This window comes from Ictidomys tridecemlineatus, chromosome 1 (assembly GCF_052094955.1).
Source record: "Ictidomys tridecemlineatus isolate mIctTri1 chromosome 1, mIctTri1.hap1, whole genome shotgun sequence".
NCBI lineage: Eukaryota > Metazoa > Chordata > Mammalia > Rodentia > Sciuridae > Ictidomys > Ictidomys tridecemlineatus.
This window is the reverse complement of record NC_135477.1, coordinates 141,320,997-141,342,576: the sequence shown is the minus strand read 5'-3', so window position 1 is coordinate 141,342,576 and position 21,580 is coordinate 141,320,997. Positions and strand designations below refer to the sequence as shown.

General features: G+C 32.1%; 1 protein-coding gene across 7 annotated transcripts in view; it reads left to right on the top strand.

Moving 5' to 3' along the window:
• The window catches only part of Dmxl1 (Dmx like 1), a 163,450-nt gene that overhangs the window by 110,219 nt on the left and 31,651 nt on the right, over window positions 1-21,580 (top strand). For 3 of the 7 annotated variants that reach the window (XM_040273548.2, XM_040273547.2, XM_005338536.5), the window contains 6 exons: window positions 1,080-1,222; window positions 7,965-8,050; window positions 9,056-9,257; window positions 11,036-11,153; window positions 14,381-14,443; window positions 21,129-21,215. In XM_040273548.2, the coding sequence (XP_040129482.1) occupies window positions 1,080-1,222; window positions 7,965-8,050; window positions 9,056-9,257; window positions 11,036-11,153; window positions 14,381-14,443; window positions 21,129-21,215 (699 nt within the window). Of the gene's footprint in view, window positions 1-1,079; window positions 1,223-7,964; window positions 8,051-9,055; window positions 9,258-11,035; window positions 11,154-11,678; window positions 11,790-14,380; window positions 14,444-21,128; window positions 21,216-21,580 lie in introns of those variants that run through there. The other 4 variants (XM_040273549.2, XM_005338537.5, XR_005728517.2 and 1 more) reach the window with 3 other exon arrangements.

Genomic DNA, 21,580 nt, shown 5'->3' with positions numbered 1-21,580 from the left:
AGTCTCATTGAGCTTTGTTTCTCCTAAATCTTCATCCTTAAAGTTGCTCAAATTAGAAGCCCAGAAATCATTGTTTTTCCTTTTTTCTTACTTTCCAAATATGTTGAACACAACTTGAGTCTGTTATTTCTCTACAGCTCTATTCCTAATGCCTACATGTGAGCTGCCAATTCTTGGATTAGTTGCTGTTGTTTCCATTTCTACTCTTGCCATTGTCATTTTTTTCCTAAGAGTGTAGTCATAGTGATATCAATAGATTATAAGTCTCAATTCCTGTTCTCTGCCTAAAAGGCATTAGTGGCAACCCATTATACGCCTTTATTGTGACCTACAAGACCCTGCCAGAGCTGTCACCTGCTATTCTCTTAAACCTTTCTTCCAACACTTATCCAATTGCTTAGCAGCCTTTGATGAAACTGCTTTTGTTCATACCAACTCTTTCACAAGTACAGCCTTTCTAAGTGGTATTTCTGCTCCCTAAAGTGCTTTCATTTTCTCTTATTATATGATTTATTCCTTTTTGTTTGTCAGGCCAAATTTAAATGCCACTTTTCAAAGAAGTCTTCATCTTTCATGATCAGCTTATGTTCTCCATCTCAATTCTTTTTTCCTTTTTTTTTCTTTGTGGTAATGAGGATTGAACCTGGGCCCTTGCACCTTGAACATGCTAGGCAAGCACTCAACAATTTTTTTTTCCCCTTTGTAGGGCTTAATATAATTTTTACTTAGTTTTCTGTTTCTTCCTTGTCTTTACCACTACAGTGTAAGTAAGCTCTGTGAAGACAGTTGAAGCATCTATCCTAAAAATTCTTATACTATCCTATTCTTGTACTCTTTTAAATCCCTACATAAATCTTTAATGGTCACATAATGTATACTTAAAAATTTTTTTGTTGATTCGATGAGTAAGTAAGGAAATTGTGTTAAAGTGATACTACAGGCAAAGTATTGCAAATACTAGTGACTTATGATGAACTATCTACAAATGGGATGAATTGTTACTATTAAGTTATATGTTTGAATGTATCAAATAAGATATTTGGTTAACAAATTGTATGATTTTTGTTTGATTGTTTCAGCCTTTCCTACCACCTTCCCAAAGTAAAGCTGAATATGATTCAGAGGAGAGTCTGGAAAGTGATGGTGATGATGATGATGATAATGATGATGTTTTAGCTTCAGATTTTCATCTCCAAGAGCATTCTAATTCAAATTCATATAGGTATGTAATATTACCTTTTAATCTTCTTTTAAAAATCATCCTGGCTTATATGATATTTTTGAAAATAATACATGTGCTTTATAAATTAGTACACTAACACATTTCTTAAATTGTAGTTGAAATTGTTAAATTGCTTCCCTTCAACATAATTTATCAGTTAAACTTTTTTTTCTTTTGGTACTAGGGATTGAACCCAGAAGTACTTTACCATTGAGCCACATCCCCAGCCCTTTAATTTTTTTTTTTTTTTTTTAAATTTTGAGACAGGGTCTAACTAAGTAGCTTGGGCCCTCACTAAGTTGCTGGCTTTGAACTAAGACCTTTTGACTAAGCCTCCCAACCACTGGGATTACAGGCATGCACCATCACAACCGGTGTCAGTTAACTTGACTTTACATGAGGAGACCATCTATAATTTCATTACTCCTCACAGATCTTCTCACATTAATCCTTGCTTTTGGGTTCCTATGTCCCACAATTTTAGCTTTGAAAATCTATTGCTTTTTCAGGAAAACATTAGTACTATGTCAATAAGTACTATCTTAAAAATGTTTTCAAATATTATAAAAATCATAAATGTTCAAAACACTGATTCCTAGCTCCAATGGTGCATTATTCATACATTCATGAGTAGCTAGTGTATTATCTTGTTTCTTGATGTGTTGCTTACATCTGAAATATATATATAATTTATACAGACAAAATATGTTAATATAAATTTTGAAAAGAAGTAAATGTGTCAGGGACAGTAAAATACTTCTTTATTTTCTCTTATTTCTATATTTTATTGAAAAAATATATATATACACAAATGCACACACACTATATATAAGTATATATACACATACATACATATATATATATATATAAAATTCTGGAGTTTTTTAAATATATGACAGTGGAATGCTTTACAATTCTTATTATACATTTATAGAGCACAATTTTCATATCTCTGATTGTATACATAGTATATTCACACCAATTCGTGTCTTCATACATGTACTTTGGATAATAATGATCATCACATTCCACCATCATTTCTAACGCCATTCCCCTCCCTTCCCCTCCAACCCCTCTGTCCTATCTAGAGGACATCTATTTCTCCCATGCTCCCTCTCCCTATTCCACTATGAATCAGCCTCCCTATATCAAAGAAAACATTCAGCATTTGGTTTTTTGGGATTGGCTAACTTCACTTGACATTATGTTCTTTAAATTCATCCATTTACCTGCAAATGCCATGATTTTATTCTCTATTGCTGAGTAATATTCCATTGTGTGGGCTGGGGATGTGGCTCAAGCGGTAATGTGCTCGCCTGGCATGCATAGGGCTCTGGGTTTGATCCTCAGCACCACATAAAAATAAAATAAAGATGTTGTGTTCACTGAAAACTGAAAAATAAATATTAAAAAATTCTCTCTCTCTCTCTCTTCTCTCTCTATATCTTTAAAAAAATATTCCATTGTGTATATATGCTACATTTTTTTTTTATCCATTCATCTATTAAAGGTCATCTAGGTTGGTTCCACAGTTCAGCTACTGTGAATTGTGCTCCTGTAAACATTGATGTGACTCTGTCCCTGTAGTATGCTGGTTTTAAGTCCTTTGGGTATAGACTGAGGAGAGGGATAGCTGAGTCAAATGGTGGTTCCATTCCCAATTTTCCAAGAAAGCTCCATACTGCTTTCTATATTGGCTACAACAATTTGCAGTCCCACCAGCAGTGAATGAGTGTACCATTTTCCCCACATCCTTGTCAACACTTATTGTTGTTTGTATGCATAAAAGCTGCCATTCTGAGTGGGGTGAGATGAAATCTTAAGAGTGGTTTTGATTTGCATTTCTGTAATTGCTAGTGATGAACATTTTTTCATGTATTTGTTGATTGATAGTATATCATCATCTGAGAAGTGTCTGTTCAGGTCCTTGGCCTATTTATTGATTTGGTTGTTTTTGTGGTGTTTAGCTTTTTGAGTTCTTTATATACCCTAGACATTAGTGCTCTATCTGATGTGTGAGGGGTAAAGATTTGCTCCCAAGATGTAGGCTCTCAATTCAACTCACAGATTGTTTCTTTTGCTGAGAAGAAACTTCCTAGTTTGAGTCCATCTCATTTATTGATTCTTCATTTTAATTCTTGCGCCACAAGAGTCTTATTAAGGAAGTTAAGGCCTAATCCCACATGATATAGATTAGGGCCTACTTTTTCTTCTATTAGATACAGGATCTCTGCTAAATCCATGATCCATTTTGAGTTGAGTTTTGTGCATGGTGAGAGATAGGGGTTTCATTTCATTTTGTTGCATATGGATTTCCAGTTTTCCCAACACCATTTGTTGAAGAGGCTGTCTTTTCTCCAATGAATGTTCTTTGCACCTTTGTATAATATAAGATAATTGTAGTTTTGTGAGTTAGTCTCTCTGTCCTCTATTCAATACCATTGGTCTACCAGTCTGTTTTGATGCCAATACCATACTGTTTTGTTATTATTGCTCTATAGTATAGTTTAAGGTCTGGTATATTGATGCTACCTGCTTCACTCTTCCTGCTAAGGTTGGCTTTACCTATTCTGGGTCTCTTATTTTTCCAGATGAATTTTTTGATTGCTTTTTCTATTTCTATGAGGAATTCCATTGGAATTTTGATCAGAATTGCATTAAATCTGTATTATGCTTTTGGAAATGTGGTCATTTTGATAATATTAATTCTGCCTATCCAACAACAAGATAGACCTTCCCATCTTCTAAGGTCTTCTTTGATTTCTTTCTTTAGGGTTCTGTAATTTTCATTATATAGATCGTTCACCTCTTTCGTTAATTCGATTCCCAAGGTTTTTTGTTGTTGTTGTTTTTGTTTTTGAGGCTATTGAAAATGAGGTAGTTTTCCTCATTTCCCTTTCTGAGGATTTGTCACTGATATACAGAAATACCTTTGATTTATTGGTGTCGATTTTATATCCTGCTACTTTGCTAAATTCATTTACTAGTTCTAGGAATTTCTGGTGGAGAGTATTCTAGGTATAGAATCATATCATCAGCAAATAGTGCCAATTTGAGTTCTTCTCTTCCTATGTGTATCCCTTTACTTTCTTTAATCTGTCTAATTGCTCTGGCCAGTGTTTCAAGAACTATGTTAAATAGAAGTGGTGAAAGAGAGCATCCCTGTGTTGTTCCACTTTCTAGAGGGAATGCCTTCATTTTTTTCTCCATTTAGAATGATGTTGGCCTGGGGCTTAACATAGATAACCTTAATGATGTTGAGATATGTTCCTGTTATCCCTAATTCTTCTAGTGTTTTGAACATAAAGGGGTGCTGTATTTTGTCAAATGCTTTTTCTGCATCTATTGGTTCTTATCTTTAAGTCTATTGATGTGATGAATTACGTTTATTGATTTCCATATGTTGAACCAACCTTCCATCCCTGGGATGAATCGCACTTGATCATGATGCAGGATCTTTTTGATATGTTTGTGTATTCGATTTGCCAGAATTTTTTTGAGAATCACGTATGGGGGAGATCAATTCATGTATCAGCAGATTTTTCAACACAGACCTTCAAAGCCAGGAGATCATGAAACAACATGTACCAAGCTCTGAAAGAAAATTGATGCCAGCCAAGAATTTTATATCCAGGAAAGCTAAGCTTTAGATTTGATGATGAAATGAAAACCTTCCATGATAAACCAAAGTTATGAGAATTTACAACTAGAAAGCCTGCACTACAGAACATCCTCAGCAAAATATTCCATGAAGAGGAAATGAAAAACAATGATTAAAATCAGCAGAGGGAAGGATTACACTAAAGGAAAATCTAATCAGAGGAGATACCTAGTCATGTTAAATACCAAAAATAAACTAAAATGGCTGGGAATACAAATCATATCTCAATAATAACCCTGAATGTTAATGGGCTAAACTCACCAATCAAAAGACTAGCAGATTGGATGAAAAAAAAAAAAAAAAGACCCAACAATATGCTGCCTCCAGGAAACTCATCTCATAGGAAAAGACATTCACAGACTGAAAGTGAAGGGTTGGGAAAAATCATACCACTCACATGGACTGTGTAAGCAAGCTGGGGTTTCCATCGTCATATCAAATAAAGTAGACTTCAAACTAGAGTTAATCAAAAAGGATAAAGAAATATACTACGTTACTGCCCAAGGGAACCATACACCAACAAGACTTAACAATTATAAATATATATGCCTCAAACAATGGAACAGCTATGTTCATCAAACAAACTCTTCTGAAGTTCAAGAGTCAAATGACCACAACAGAAATTGTGGGTGACTTAAACACACCTTTTTCATCACTAGATAGATCTTCCAAACAAAAGCTGAACAAAGAACTGTAGAACTCAATAATACAACCAATAACTTAGATTTAACTGACATATATAGAATATTCCATTCTTCAATGACAGAATACACTTTCTTCTCAGCAGCACATGGATCCTCCTCTGAAATAGACCATATGCTATGCCACAAAGCAACTCTTAGCAAATATAAAACAGAGATAATACCCTTCATTCTATCAGATTATAATGGAATGAAATTAGAAATCAATGATAAAATAAGAAATAAAATCCAATCCAACACCTGGAGACCAAATAATATGCTCCTGAATGAACAATGGGTTACAGAAGACATCAAGTAGGAAATTAAAAAATTTTAGAGGTGAATGAGAACACAGATACAACATATCGAAATCTCTGGAACACTATGAAAGCAGTACTAAGAGGAAAGTTAATTGCATGGAATTCATTCCTTAAAAGAAGAAAAAGTCAACAAATAAATGACTTAACACTGCATCTCAAAGCCCTAGAAAAAGAATAGCAAACCAATACCAAAAGCAGCGGAATACAGGAAATAATTAAAATCAGAGCTGAAATCAATGAAATTGAAATAAAAGAAACAATTGAAAAAATTGACAGAACAAAAAGTTGGTTCTTTGAAAAAATAAATAAAATTGACAGACCCTTAGCCATGCTGATGAAGAGAATGAGAGTGAAATACTTCTTTATGAAAATTACTTTGACATATTTATTGGTGTATTCGATTTTTTTATGCTAAGTTTACTTTTTCAATATGAAAAACATTTGCATGACTCTGAAGCCAAAGTATAACTCAAAACCAAAAAACAACCTAATTAAAAAATGGCCAGGAGCTGGTGTTGTGGCTCAGAGGTAGAGCATTCGCCTAGCATGCGTGAGGCGCTGGGTTCGATCCTCAGCACCACATAAAATAAACAAATAAAATTAAGATATTGTGTCCCCCTATAACTTAAAAAAAATGTATTTTTAAAAAAATGACCAAAGGATTTGAATAACCATTTCTCCCAAGAATGACCAAAAAACACATAAAAATCGAACGCATGATAGGACACCATCTTGTATTCATTAGGATAGCTACTATAAAAAATATCCAGATAATGATGTTGGCAGAAATGGGGAGTAATTAGAACCTTTGTTCCCTTCTGGTAGGAATATAAAATAGTGCAGCCACTGTCAAAAATGGAATAGTAGTTCCTCAAAAAATTAAAAAAATAGAATTACCATATGATTCAGCAATTCCATTTCTGAGTGTATACTTAAAAGAATTGAAAGCAGGCACTGAAGCTAATTTTTGTATGTCCATGTTATAGTAGTATTACTCATAGTCACCAGCCAGTAGAAACAATCCAAATGTTTCTTGACAGATGAATGGATAAGCAAAATTTGATATTGTACATATAGTGGAAAATTATTCAGCCTTATAAAGGAGGGAAATTTTAACAAATGCTACAACATGGATAAATCTTCAGGACATTATGCTAAATGAAATAAACCAGTCATAAAACAGTAAATAGGGTATGATTCTACTTACATGTTATTCTTAGACGAGTCAACACTTAGAGACTGACAGTTGGAGGTTGTCAGGGCCTGAACAATGAGTAGGTATTGTTAAATGAATATAAAGTTTTAGTTTTGTAAAATGAAAAGAGTTTTGAAAATGGATGCTGATTGTGGTTGAACAACTATATGAATGTACTTTCTGCTGTTGAACTCTACACTTAAAAATGGTTAAAATGGTAAATGTTACATTATATGTTATTTTACCACCAAAAAAATATTTAAAAGTGAATACTTTAAGAAATAAGTGTGTTCCACTTGAACCCATGGTACGACACCATCTTGTACTCATTAGGATAGCTACTATAAACATTTCTTTTATAAAAAGTCAAATGAAAAGTCTCATATTTTTAAATTTCTTCCTTATATCCTCTACAGATAACCACTTTGGTTAGTTTTCATTTGATCGCTTTTTTACGTTTCTGATTCACCCTTCTGTTTGCAAAAATAAACAAATGCATCTGTATAATTTTATCTCCTCTGCTTTCTTACACAGATTATGTAGCACACCATATCTAATGTTCTGAAACTTCCTTGTGCATTATTCATACTTCCAGAAATTCTCTCATTATTAATACTTAGAGATCCTTATTTATTCAATTTTTATGGTTACCCTAAAATTTCACACTTCAAAATGGTCATTATTTAGCCAGTACAATTTGATTATTATTACTCCTCTGCTATTGTAGATAATCCTGACATGAGTAACTTCATCTATTAAATTATTTTGGTTTTGTTGGGGTACACCTTCAGGGTAAATTGTTGATAGTGGATTTCTGGTCAAAATGTTGTGTCCTTCTAAATCCCTACACAAATCTTTAATGTATCCATTTTTGCTTTGTTTTTAGTTGGTCATTGATGCGATTGGCAATGGTGCAATTGGTTCTCAACAATTTGAAGACATTCTATCCCTTTGCGGGTCATGATCTTGCAGGTAATAAATATCTTAATATAAACGAATGGTGCCGCGACTTTGGTTTACTATTCTGTATACTTTTTTTAAATAGTGGAGAAAAGGTTAGACTTCCTGTTGTGAAAAACCAACCCTCTATAAATGTACCTATCACGCAATTAGGTGCTTGAGGAGGGCTATGTCCAAGAAATCAGAAGCACTGAACCTGATATGATTAACTATTATGAGACTATATTATAGCTCTCTGAATGTTGGGGGATTTAATAATGGTAACAATGTAGAAACTAAGCAAACACAAAGCTTGTAAACTACAAAGGAAGAAATAGTTGTGTAGGAGAGAAAGATAGTATACCAAATGTTTCAGCTGTGAAAAGTATTTTTCATTTATATATGTGAGATCATATATTTATATATTATAGACAAGTACATATAAGATAAATATGTATTATATATTATTTATGTGTAATACATAATATTAAAATATTGATTTAACCAAATTTTTATGATGTTATGATAAGGAGAGGAAAAGTTTATTTTTAGTAATAAATGAGTAGATCATTTACAAAATTAAAAATCATGAGCACACAGTATAAACACGTTATGTAGATATGGAGAGGTAAATAACAGGAGTAGTTAAAATAGGCTCAAGACTCAGGAATATGGAAGTTTAGAAAAAGGTGCTGAGTTTCTTGGTAAGTATTATTTAATACTTTGTGTGTATTTTCATTTTCTAAACAAATCTTAAATTTATATGCCATACAGAACTGATACAAAGGTTTAAAACAGTTTCTCTCACACACATTTTCCTGATCTTCAGATACATTTTTCATGTGAAAAAGTCATAGACAGTAAAGTTGAAATGCTTGTACAGATTTCTGACAGTCATTTTTTTCAACCTCCTGTATTTCTATGTCTGTATCTCACATGTTGATATGTACTAATAGCTTAACTCAGTCTTTCCTACAATTGAATATGGCATTTTACTGCAGAAGATAAATATGATTCACTTATATTTTCCCTTTTTAGAACTTCCAGTCAGTTCACCTCTTTGTCATGCGGTTCTGAAAACTCTTCAATGTTGGGAACAAGTTCTTCTTCGAAGACTTGAAATCCATGGTGGACCACCTCAAAATTATATCTCAAGTCATACCTCTGAAGAGAGTTTGTCTGCAGGTCCTGCTATTCTGCGCCACAAAGCTTTACTGGAACCTACAAACACTCCTTTCAAGTAGGTTTTCCTTTGGATAATATTTTTTTTTAAGAGAGAGAATTTTTTAATATATATTTTTTAATTTTCAGTGGACATAACATCTTTATTTTATTTTTATGTGGTGCTGAGGATCGAACCCAGTGTCCCGCACATGCCAGGCAAGCGCACTACCGCTTGAGCCACATCCCCAGCCCCAATGGATACTATTTTTAAGTATGAATTTTCCGGGCTGGGGTTGTGGCTCAAGCGGTAGCGCACTCGCCTGGCATGCGTGTGGCCCAGGTTTGATCCTCAGCACCACATACCAACAAAGATGTTGTGTCCACCGAGAACTAAAAAATAATAAATATTAAAAAAAATTTAAAAAAAAAAAGTATGAATTTTCCTAAATCAGAATGTTGTCAGGTAGTATTTAGAGAAAGAAATATTATGATCTATCTAATTTTCTGTTCTAGGCTCATATGAATGTCTTTGTGTAATGTCTACAGTAGTTCAGAAGTTAGCAAACTTTTCTTGTGAATGTTCAGATAGTAAATATTTTAGAGTTTTGGGATGTGCTAGTCACAATTACTTAGCTCTGCCATTGTAGAGTGAAAGCAACCATATACCATACATAAATGTTTTGATTTGGCTATGGTCCAGTAAACTTTTTTTTTTTAATGGGGCAGGCTAGTTTTGGCCTATGAGCTGTAGTGTATTGATACTTACTTTAGAGCAACACTGTTGAAAATAACCACTCATCAACTGTTTTACTGTCCATGAGATGAGAAAGAACCAAAAGATAAATCATTTCAGTGCCTGTTTTATCTAGAAAGTCTTACTACAAAAAAAATTTACTGAACTAAACAGTGTGTTTACTTAATGTTGTAGTTGGTTTATGCTCTTGCACAAGCTCTTACCTTATTACTGATCAGTAACAAAGAGTTGTGGGTGGGTATGTGTCCATAGACAGCACTTTCAGTCGATGTTTTTCTAGTTTTTGTCTGGTAAGCATACCTATTTTTGTTATCTCTTGTGTCCCTAGATTGGGGGTCAGCAAACTGTGCCCAACCCTCTGCCCAAATTTAGCCCTCCTCCTGCTTTTTAAAATAAAATGTTATTGGATCACAGCCATGCCATTTTCATTTGCATATTATAGGTTGAGTATCCCTTATCCAAGATGCTTGGGGCCAGAAGTGTTTCAGATTTTAGAATCTTTTTATTTTGGAATGTTTGCATAGACTTTACCATTGAACATCCCTAACTCAAAATCCAAAACTTAAAATGTCAATATCTAAAAAGTTTCAGATCTCAGAGCATTTTGAATTTTGGAGCATTTCAAATTAGAGCTGCTCATTCTGAATGTTTGGCTGCTTTCCCATTATAGTGACAGAATTGAGTACTTTTGATAAAAACTATATGACACACAAACCCTGAAATATTTACTGACTGATAATTGGTTGGCTTGTTACAATGATGCACACCTGTAGTCCCCTGAACTTTGAAGGCTGAAGCAGGAGAATTGCAAGTTCTAGGCCATCTGCAGCAATTTAGTGAGGCCTGAAAAAACTTGGTGAGACTTTCTCTCAAAATAAAAATAAAAAGTACTAGGGATGTAGCTCAATGACAAAGTTACCCTAGGTTCAATCCCCAGTACCAGAAACAGAAAAAGAAAAAGCTTGATGGATGCTTCCCTACATCATAGGTGTGGTTCTAGTTAATTTATTATAATAAGGATTCATATAGCACCGAGGAATTGTGGCCAAGTTAATTAGAAATGTCTGAAGGGGATAATTAAATTTTCTATCTCTGTGTAGATCCAAACATCATCTGGCATTATCTGTGAAGAGGCTTTGGCAATACTTGGTGAAGCAAGAAGAAATTCAAGAAACGTTTATCAGAAATATATTCACAAAGAAACGATGTCTAAATGAGGTCTGTAGAAGTTAGAACCTCTTTACTATTTTATTACAGAAATCTTTTATATTATCATTGAGACCTTAAAAATGAGATACATTTTATAGTTTTTCTAAAATACATTTTTGTATCATAAATATATGCAATTAATGCTTAGTCAAGTGATTCAAAATGAGAGAGGCAATTATTTTCATCAATCACTTTAATTTACAGTAATTAATTTGTACTTAGGAGTTTTTTTTCCTCATAGGTATTATTTAAGATTCTGTATCTTGTTTTTCTGTATTTTGAGTTATGATAATCACTTATTTACAAAACAAGGTAGAAATTTCCTTTGATTTTCATGTGATAGTTCCAGCTATGTTAGAAGTTTAATTGAAACTTGGTTTTTGTACTGAAAACATTTTAAATATGTACTCTTTCTTATTCTTTAAATTATGCTTAAATAAAATTTTACAAATTCAAATTAACTTATAATTATACTGTAATTGGTTGATTATACTTTGATATTATCATCATAATGGTTATTTTTTTGTCATTTAGTTCAGTGCTACTAAAAAGTACCAGTCTGATAATACGGGGGAACTTGCATCTGAATGTAAATGAACATCTTGCTTCCTTCATTGAGAAAGTTTCGCTACTAAAAAATATCAGGTGAACGAAATAGTAGACATAGTTATGTAGTCGATTCTTTATCTCCCCTAAACCAGTAGCAAAGAGTTCAAAACTGCCAGGCATGGTGGTGCACACCTGTTATCCCAGCTACCTGGGAGGCTGAGGCAGGAGAATCACAACTTCAAGGCCAGCCTCAGCAGTTTAGCAAGGCAACTAAGTGAGACCCTGTTTTGAAATAAAAAAATAAATAAAAAGGACTGGGGATATAGCTCAGGTAAAGTACCCTGGGTTCAATCCCCTTCAGTGTCCAAAAAAAAAAAAGAGTCTATAGACCACATTTTGAGTAGCACTGAACTAGTCTGAAAGTAAGCTTTTACAGTTTTTTAAATGGAAGGAAAAAAATAAGGAAATAGAATATGACTTTACAATTGACAAGTAATCAAAAAGCAAGATGACATCAAACCTTAAATAAAAGGAAAATCACATATATTCTGTCGTCTCGCAATTTAAGTACTAATTTGCAGGAGGCAACTGTACGTGCTATTATTTACTATTCGTCTGATTTTGTAAATATATTCAAATTGACCATGCCAGGAAACAGAATATTATATAGTATTCTTGCTGACTTATAAGACTTTTCTTATGAAGTCTAGTTAAACAGTTTATTTTGTTATTTTTGTTTATTTTGTTAATTTAAACTTATATGAAATATGTCTAAGATGTTTAGTGTGTAAGTTTACCACTAAAACAGTTCAAGAAAATGTTTGGATAAATAAAATTAATAATGGATGTACTAGAGAAGAATATAAGACTAATTAAAGATAGGTTTATTGGAAAGATAATGTTTTATTTTAAATTTATCTTTTTCTCAAATAATGTAAGTTACAGCATTCTGATGTGATATATAAAAGCACTGCTGCATTGTTCTGTATAAAGTCATGTTTGCTTGCTACTTTCTCTAGTGCACTTTTTAATATGAATACGTAAATTTTGATTCAGGACTAGAATTATTAAGGGTACAGAGTAGTGTAACCAAGCCAGAATGTATAAGAATAGCAAATAATAAATACAGTTGCACATATTTAAATTTCTTTATTATTTTATTTCTAGTTTTCTTTGGAGCTTCATTATTACCTTAAGAAAATTTTAAAATTACTTTTATTGCAATTATTTTAATAAAAGCATGACCATAAGTGTTGAACTGACAGCTTTGTAACTATCAGTAAGCTATATATTTTCTCTGAATTTTAGGGTTTTTATCTGAAAAGTGATTATTTCATCCTATACTTTGCAATGTTTTTGAACAATAGATTTAACTGGCTCAATCACTGTAGTTATGAGAAATTTGTTGTTGATGCCTATTGTGTTATTCTTGATTGTGATAATCTTGAAGGGACATTTTTGTTGTTCTTTTTAGATATACATGAACAGTATATTTTGACATATAACATGGAGTATAACTTATTCTAACGAGGATTGAAGAGACTTTTGATAAAAGGGAGTGTGAAAAGAAAAAAATTATATAGTAAAACATTTTGGATGGAGTTAAATAGGAACTTAACTTTATAGGGATGGTATAAAATTATTTAATCTTCTCTGGAAAGTTGAATAGACTATTTTTGTTATTCACAAATTTACATTCCATCTCTTAGTCTCATAAAATAGTAATTACATTAAAGTTATTGTGACTTTTCAACTGTTTAGGAGATAAATATATGACAGGCCCTATATTTTGGTTGCAAGATGATGGGAAAGATTTTGAGACTGCTGCTGTTTTTTTTTATTCCTTTATATGCTTCTTTATCTGACCTTTTCTTCATCTGACCTTAAAACCCTGGTGTATCCTGAGATCTCTTCTTTTTCCTATATGATGTAGTTTACTAGTACATGCATTTTAAAATAGAATCCCTTCCCTATTTGTTCTTATTTGGAAATTAAGTACAGATGACTGCAAATATTCCCTACAAAAAACTGGAACTTGACAGCTGCTATCTTTGTTCCATTCCTTTTTTCTGTTTTCTTTCATTTTCTGAAAAGAACTAAAGTCTTGAACCTTTTATTACTATTATTATTATTATTATTATTATTATTATTATTATTAATGTGCTAATACCTCCTTTTAATAATGATATGCACCTTTAGCAACTTCTTGACTCTGGCTAAATCAGTAGGCAACAATTAGAAAAGTAAAACTAAAATTTCCTAATCAGAAGGTTTTCCCGAGATATCATATTTTATGAAAATAAGACATATTAGCATCTGTAAAAAGAGTTTGTTTTCTTAATGTATAGTAATCTGGAACCAGTAGTTCAGGATTTTTAAATATAAAGTACTTTAGAATCAATTTTGCTCAAATGTCAGCATTTGAAGAGCAAGCGAAAATTTTAATGCTGTAGGATAAAATTTGTAGTGAATGTTAATGAGTTATGAGCTGTTAAGTTTTCCTGTTCCCTTTCAATGCACATTCACACATACTTTTTTAAAGTGTATGAAATTTAAGAATAACAATGCAGATTCATGTCCTTTTCTAAGTAAATTGGTTAAAAATATAATTTTTAAAAATATCCCCAGTATTTTGCATGTTACATCTCATCTTTACTTTGTCATGTGATTATTCTTTCTTGATGAAGTCATTAGAGGACAACAATGAAACCATCAAAAATTCTATGATGGAGGAGCCAAACTTCAATAAGGTACAAATATCATTCAACTGAAATTAGAAATTGCATTCTTAGCTAGAAAAACAAAATATTTGCATTTTAGTTTCCAACTGAACTTTGTTCCCAATGGAATGAAAGTATTGTTTTTTCAGATTATTCTCTCTCTTTAGCAAGTGATAAAAATGCTTTTTCTTTTGTTAATTAAGAGAATGCAATTTTAAAGGGAGTTGAATGTATCCTATTTGGCTACAGATTTTTCTGAGTACATACAACAGAAGTTTTTAATAAATGTAAATTACTCTAGCAGTTGTAAAAGCATAGTAGGATTGTACCATTTTTTAACTAAAATTTCTCTCCAAGGATATTAATTTCTAAAAGTATAGCAAATATTATTATATAATCATTTATTCTACAGATAGGAATAACATATAGCACAATGCTTTGTGCATAGTAAGTACTTTTAGTACTTAAGAACCAAAGCAGAAAAGATGAGAATTTGTACAATAATGAAAATTTCCCAGAGGTTCTGTGATTGCATGTTCGAATATGACATTATTATATTGATATATAACGTATTTTTCATATTATTTATTGTCACTAATTTTAAGATAATCCTACCAAAGTGATTTTTAGGGGAAAGAATTTTTCAAAAGATTTTTTAAAGACTACTAATTCTACCTTTATTTTTATTTTTTTTTCAGTTGTAGATACACACAATACTTTTATTTATTTCTATGTGGTGCTGAGGATCAAACCCAGCGCCTTACACGTGCTAGGGAAGTGCTCTACCACTGAGCTACAGTCCCAGCCCCCTTTTATTCTTTTTCAAAGGAATCTTTTAAAATAGAAGAAATAATTTTATGCAATTAATAAAAAAGACTTAGTTGATACAAGTGTATATAGTAACTAAAACTTTAGCAAAATAAATGTATATAACTCATACTTTAAATTTTTCTAATGTTTTTTGGAAATTTTCAGAGAATATAAATCAAATTTTTAATTAGTTAACAATTTTCTTTGCTAATTGTTACTAACTACTCCCTGTACATTATCAAGAATTTTTATCCAAAGGTTTTTCTTTTGATCCTGTTCATAAAATGTTAATAATTATAATGTTATATTTCTGAAATCCTCATGTTACATCAAAATGCAGTCATTTTGTTTGGTTAACATCATAACCATTTTGCAAGAATTTTTTAAGCTCTTTACGTTTTTTAAAATAACTTATTAGGTATATTTGATCTAAAACAACTCCACATATTTAAAGTGTAAAACTTTAATTTTGGATTGTGTGTTTATGAAGCTATTACCAGAAGGTGATGCATTTATCCACCACCCTCCAGACTTCAATCCCTCCCTTTTACTTCCCTTTCCCCTCTGTTCTTTTTCTCTCCAAACAACTAGAGATCTGATTCCTGACATTATAAACTAATATACATTGGAATTTTACGTAAATGAAATTATATCATTTTGGTTTTTACCTTTTACTAAGCATAATTATTTTGAGATATCTCCATGTCATTGTATGTGTTAGTAGTTCATTCTTTTTCATTCCTGTTATGTGTGCATTATATTGTATGGACATTACCAGTTTATCTGTTTACATATCATTTAACAGTTGAGCTTATTCCATTTGGGGGCTCTTTCAATAAAGCCTGCTTTGAAAATTCATGCATATGGCTCTTTTATGGACATATGCTTTTATTTCTGTTGTGTAAATAAATGCCTATAAGTAGAATGACTGGATCATATGGTAGGTTTATGCTTAACCTTTTTAGGAAACTGCCCAAGTGTTTTCCAAGGTGATTGTATCATTTATACTTTTCTCATCAGTGGTTGAAATTTCAGTTACTTCATATTCTTCTTTTTTTTTTTTTTTTTTAATGAAAAGCCTTCTTTGGGGGCTAGAATTGTGGCTCAGTGGTAGAGCGCTCGCCTAGCACCAGCTGGACCTGGGTTCGATTCTCAGCACCACATAAAAATAAAAGCATTGTGTTGTGTCCATATACAAAAAAGATTCATATTTTCTCTTTCTCTCTTTCTCTCTTTCTCTCTCTCTCTCTCTCTCTCTCTCTCTCTCTCTCTCTCTCACACACACACACACACACACACACACACACACACACACACACACAAAATAAAAAGAAAAGACTTCTTTCTTTTTTTTTAAATACCTTTGTTTTATTATTTATATGTGGTGCCGAGGGTTGAACCCAGGGCCTCGCATATGCTAGGCGTGCTCTCTGAGACATAACCCCAGCCCAGTTACTTCATATTCTTATTTATACTTTGTATAGTTATCTTTAGCCATTCTAGTTTAATGATAGTTTATCATGGTTTTATTTTGTAGTCTTTTTATTCTCTTTACAATGTCTTTTGTTGAAGACATTATCCTTTCATTCATTTAATTTCCTTTTCAAATATCATTGACACAGATGTGTAGGTCTATTTCTGGACTCTTCTTTGGTCTATCAATCTGTTTTCCATCTTTATGCTAGCTGCACAGTTACTTATTACTATAGCTTTATAATCTTTATGTGTATTGTTGTCCTTCAGATATATCCTTCTGCAAACCAAGCTAGCTAGCTTGCTTACTTATTTGCTTACTTTTTCTTTATCACACTGACTACAACTTCCAGTCCCAGACTGAATAAAAATATTGAGAATAGATTCTTGTTTTTCATATATTAGAAGAAAGCATTTAGTTTTTCTTTTCTTTCTCTTCTTTTTTTTTGTACCAGGGATTGAACCCAAGGATGCTTAACCACTGAGCCACATACCCAGCCCTTTTTAATATTTTATTTAGAGACAGGGTCTCTCTGAGTAGCTTGGGGCCTTGGTAAGTTACTGAGGCTAGCTTTGAACTTGCGATTCTCCTGGCCTCAGCTTCTTGAGCTGCTGGGATTACAAGTGTTTGCCGCCACGCCCAGCTAGCATTTAATTTTTTTTATTCTATCTATATAAAATATCCAGGATAGATAAATCTATAAAGACAGAAAGAATTGGTGCTTGCCAAGTTCTTAGACAAGAGGGGATGGGAGCTGAATGCTTAATGAGATTTATTTTTGGTACTAAAAATGTTCTGGAGGGAGAAAGATATCATAGTTGTACGTTTAGGTTTCTTTTCTTTCTTTTTTTTTGTTTTATCATGAGGTTACCTGTAGGTTTGTTGTAGTATCATGAGGTTACCTGTAGGTTTGTTGTAGTTGCCCTCATAAGCTTGGAGAAGTTTCTTTATATTATTAGCTTGCTAAGAGTTTTTTAATAACAAAAAAATATTTTACTAAAACATAAGATTTACAGAAGATTCCAAACAAGTCATACTATATTGTCAAAAGCTTTTTGTTGAAGGGAGATCTATACTTGATAGCAAAGTGACAGTCTTCTTAGGGAGGGTTGTGCTATTTGTTTAGTGTTGATTCAAACAATCATTCTTGTTCATCTATAGGATTTTAAAGTAAACACTCTGCAGATCACCCTGATAAACTATCTTTGTTTACCATGCTTTATATTTACTACACTGTGCTTTATACTTTATCTTCACATACTATGTCCCCCATGACTAGGAAATGAATAAAAGCAGTTTCACTACTTTTAAACTTTTCCCAACAATCCATGTTCTAGCATCTGCTTCTGCTTTACCATGGTGAATTGAGAAAAGATATAGATTTGATAATGTGCATTTAATCACCAAAGGACTGAAGATTTCCTAACTTTTATTCTGTAATGTTTCTAAGACTGTTGTGTCCATTAAATGCAAACAAAAAATGAAGACAACTTTATAGAACAGAAGTGATGCACATTTGATGATGTGCATTTGATAATCAGATTGATTTAAATACTACTTGTGGCAGACAGCCTAGTCTATGTTTCAAGTATTTCTGTGACTTGAACTTTGTTGGTCTCTCACTGCTGTGCTTCATCATTTTCTAATAGATCCTCTGAATTAAGAACACTTAACAAAGCAAGAGTCAATAGCAGAATTATGGGAAGCTGGTGCTGTGGACCACTTATCTTTCAGAATACATAACATATTCTTCCTGACCTGTCTACATTAAGAAAATAAAGTTTGGTCATGAAATGTACTTTAGGTGCTGCCTTTGGGTATTCTTCTGGAAGAAACAATTAAAATCCCCTCCTCAAAGTTGGAATCCTAGAGGCCAGCAGTGACCACATGAAAATAATGGGTATTGCTTTTATCTGGTTCTGCTTTGATACCAGGAACCACTTCTACCAGCGAATGCTGGCTTTCCTTTGATGATTTTTCCAGGCAGCCCAGTCATCTTTTCGAATTCTGAATCAGCCCACTGGTCTTTTTTCCCCATTTAATCAGGAATGGATGTTGGATTTTGTTAAATGGTTTGGGTTTTTTGGATTTTGTTGTTGTTTTGCTACTATTGAGATGATCACATGGCTTTTCTTTTGTTAGTCTGTTGGTATGGCTAAATAAATTTATGGATTTTTTTTAATTGTTAAACTAGTCTTGCATTCATGGCCCCCACTTCAGCCTACTTGGCCATGATGTATTATCCCATTTCAATATTGTCAGTTTTTATTTGTTCAAATTTTAAGAATTTTTACATCTATATTCATGAAGGATATCGATTTGTAGTTTTGTTACACATTTTTTTTTAGTTGTCAGTGGACTTTTATTTATTTATTTATATGTGATGCTAAGAATTGAAACCAGTGCTCACACATGCTAGGCAAGTGCTCTACCACTGAGCCACAACCCCAGCCCTTTTTTATACATTTTTTGCTTTATGTTGGTATTAGATTTATGTTAACCTTTCTTACAATAGGTTGGCAAGGATTCTTAATATTTGGAATAATTTATATAGATACAGTAGTATTATTTCTTAACTGTTTGGTAGAATCTTTGATTTTTTTAATTACAAATTCAAATTCTCTAACAGGTATAGGACAATTCAGGTTATCTATTTCTTATCTATTGGGATAAGCCACCATTCCTACTCTCCTAATTCAATCCACCATTACCTCTCAGTAACTTAAGCCACTGTAGTAGCTTCTTCATTGACTTTTTGGCAGCCATTCTTATACCCTTTATGTTTTAGTTCACACCAATCAGAAATTTCAAACTCTTCCAGTGGCTTTCTCAGCCTTAATATCTTTCCTCTTTTTTATAGCTTTTAAATTCCTGCATGAGCTTCTTTCTCTAGTCTTATCTTCTACATGCTTAGTCATTCTCAAATTTAGTTTGCCTAAAACACTTGAGATGTTAGGCACCATTGCTTTGCCCCATGATTATAGGATTCTAAATATGCATCTGACGTAGAGTTTAGAATCTTTGTATTTTAAAAAGTCACCTCATTTCATTCTCATGCAGCTCAGCTTGACACCACGTTATTGAGAAATATTATTTTTAGATAATAGAAAACAAGAATGTATTCCCACATTGAAAAAGCTTTTTGACATTTATATCTGCTTGAGCTTTCCTTCTGCACTTGGGGAAAAAGCTCCCCAGATGAAACTGATATATTCCCCTCAATCCAATAATTGCCAGCAAATAGTAGATCCCTCTGTGCTGTGGAAATATCTCTCTGCCTCCAGTTTCTTCAAAACCTAATAATAGACACTTAAGAGTATTTTAGCTATCAGGCATATAGATGGGTAAATTGGGATTTTACCATGAAATTACAGAATTTGATTTGTCCATTCTTGCTGGGCCAGAGGTAAGACATTCCTAGAAGACAAGTTGATTATCAACCTGAATGTTCAGCAAACACTACTGAAATATTTTTGTTTGTAAGCAAATCATATTTTAGATTAGAATATATTTGACATTAACATCTAATGACTATGGTTTTCTCTTCATAGTGGTTATTTTGATTTGTTTATTATATAAATCTCAGCTCTGCAATTGAACAGTCTGATGTCATTTAAAAAATATTTTGAACTCTTATGAATTCTGTGGTCAGCAGGTAGGCATTAGTGATATTTTTATCTAAATTTTTCAGGAAATAAATTTGTTATGTGCTAATTACAAATTAATATTTTCTGCATTTTATAGTAAGTGGTGAAACATTTTGTACTTCCTTTAAAAAGATTGAAGGTTAGGAAAAATAAAATGAAGTATACCCTACATTAAGCAATGTTTCAAACTCTTAATAATTGCTTCCACATTCAAACTTTTATTTATTTTAGTAAATTGATTTTATATAATTTCTTCTGAATTTAAAGATATTGTATACACTTTCTTTAGGGTAAAGAAATGTAAAGATATTTTCCCCTTGTGTAAACTACATTTAATTATGGTTTACTAAACTTCTACTGACTTAGAGGAGTTACCATGTCTTCGAGGTTTCAGATTTTTCCTCTATAAATAGAAAATTATTTAGACCAGAAGTCAGTAAACTATACATACCTGGTCAAACCCCACCTGGTTAGTACTAAGAAATTTGGTAAATAAATTTTAATTAAAATGTTTTGGTTCTCTAAAGTTAATTCGTTGTAGCTTCGGAGTATAATCAATTAATGAAGTTCTGAGTTGTATCAACTATCTTTTTATAAAAATGTGAAAAAACAAATTTGAAAAAAATTAAATTCCCCTTATCCAACCAATTTTGTCTTAGGAATTATATACAATAGCACCTTTGGAATTGAAATATCTAAAAAAACTTTCTTAAAATAATTTATGTAAGTATCAGATGCTAGAGTAGCATACTATTAAAGTCATATTTTATTTTCTTCCTTGTAGATAGAAGCAGATTTGGGATATCCTGGAGGTAAAGCAAGAATTATTCATAAGGAATCTGATATCATTACTGCATTTGCTGTTAATAAAGTAAGTCTATAGATTTTTTTCTTTTCTTTAATCATTACATGTTCATAGTTGAAGAATCAGTAAGTTTATTTAAAGTCTCTATTTCTCCTTTCCAAAACTACTTCACATTTCTTAAATTATAACCTGACTCAGTTTTCTTTATTTTATAAATTGGTTATATTATTTGGTAATGTGATTTTATTAACATATAATTTGGGAAATGTAACTGATAAGATTTTTTATTGCTATAGAGAAAAGCATATAAAGTATTTATATATGCAATAACTTTAGAATTTATGTGAGATAATAGCACCTAACACAGAGAAAATATTTTCTATATTTCTTATGTTAAATATAATTCTTACTATTTGATTAAATTTAAGCCT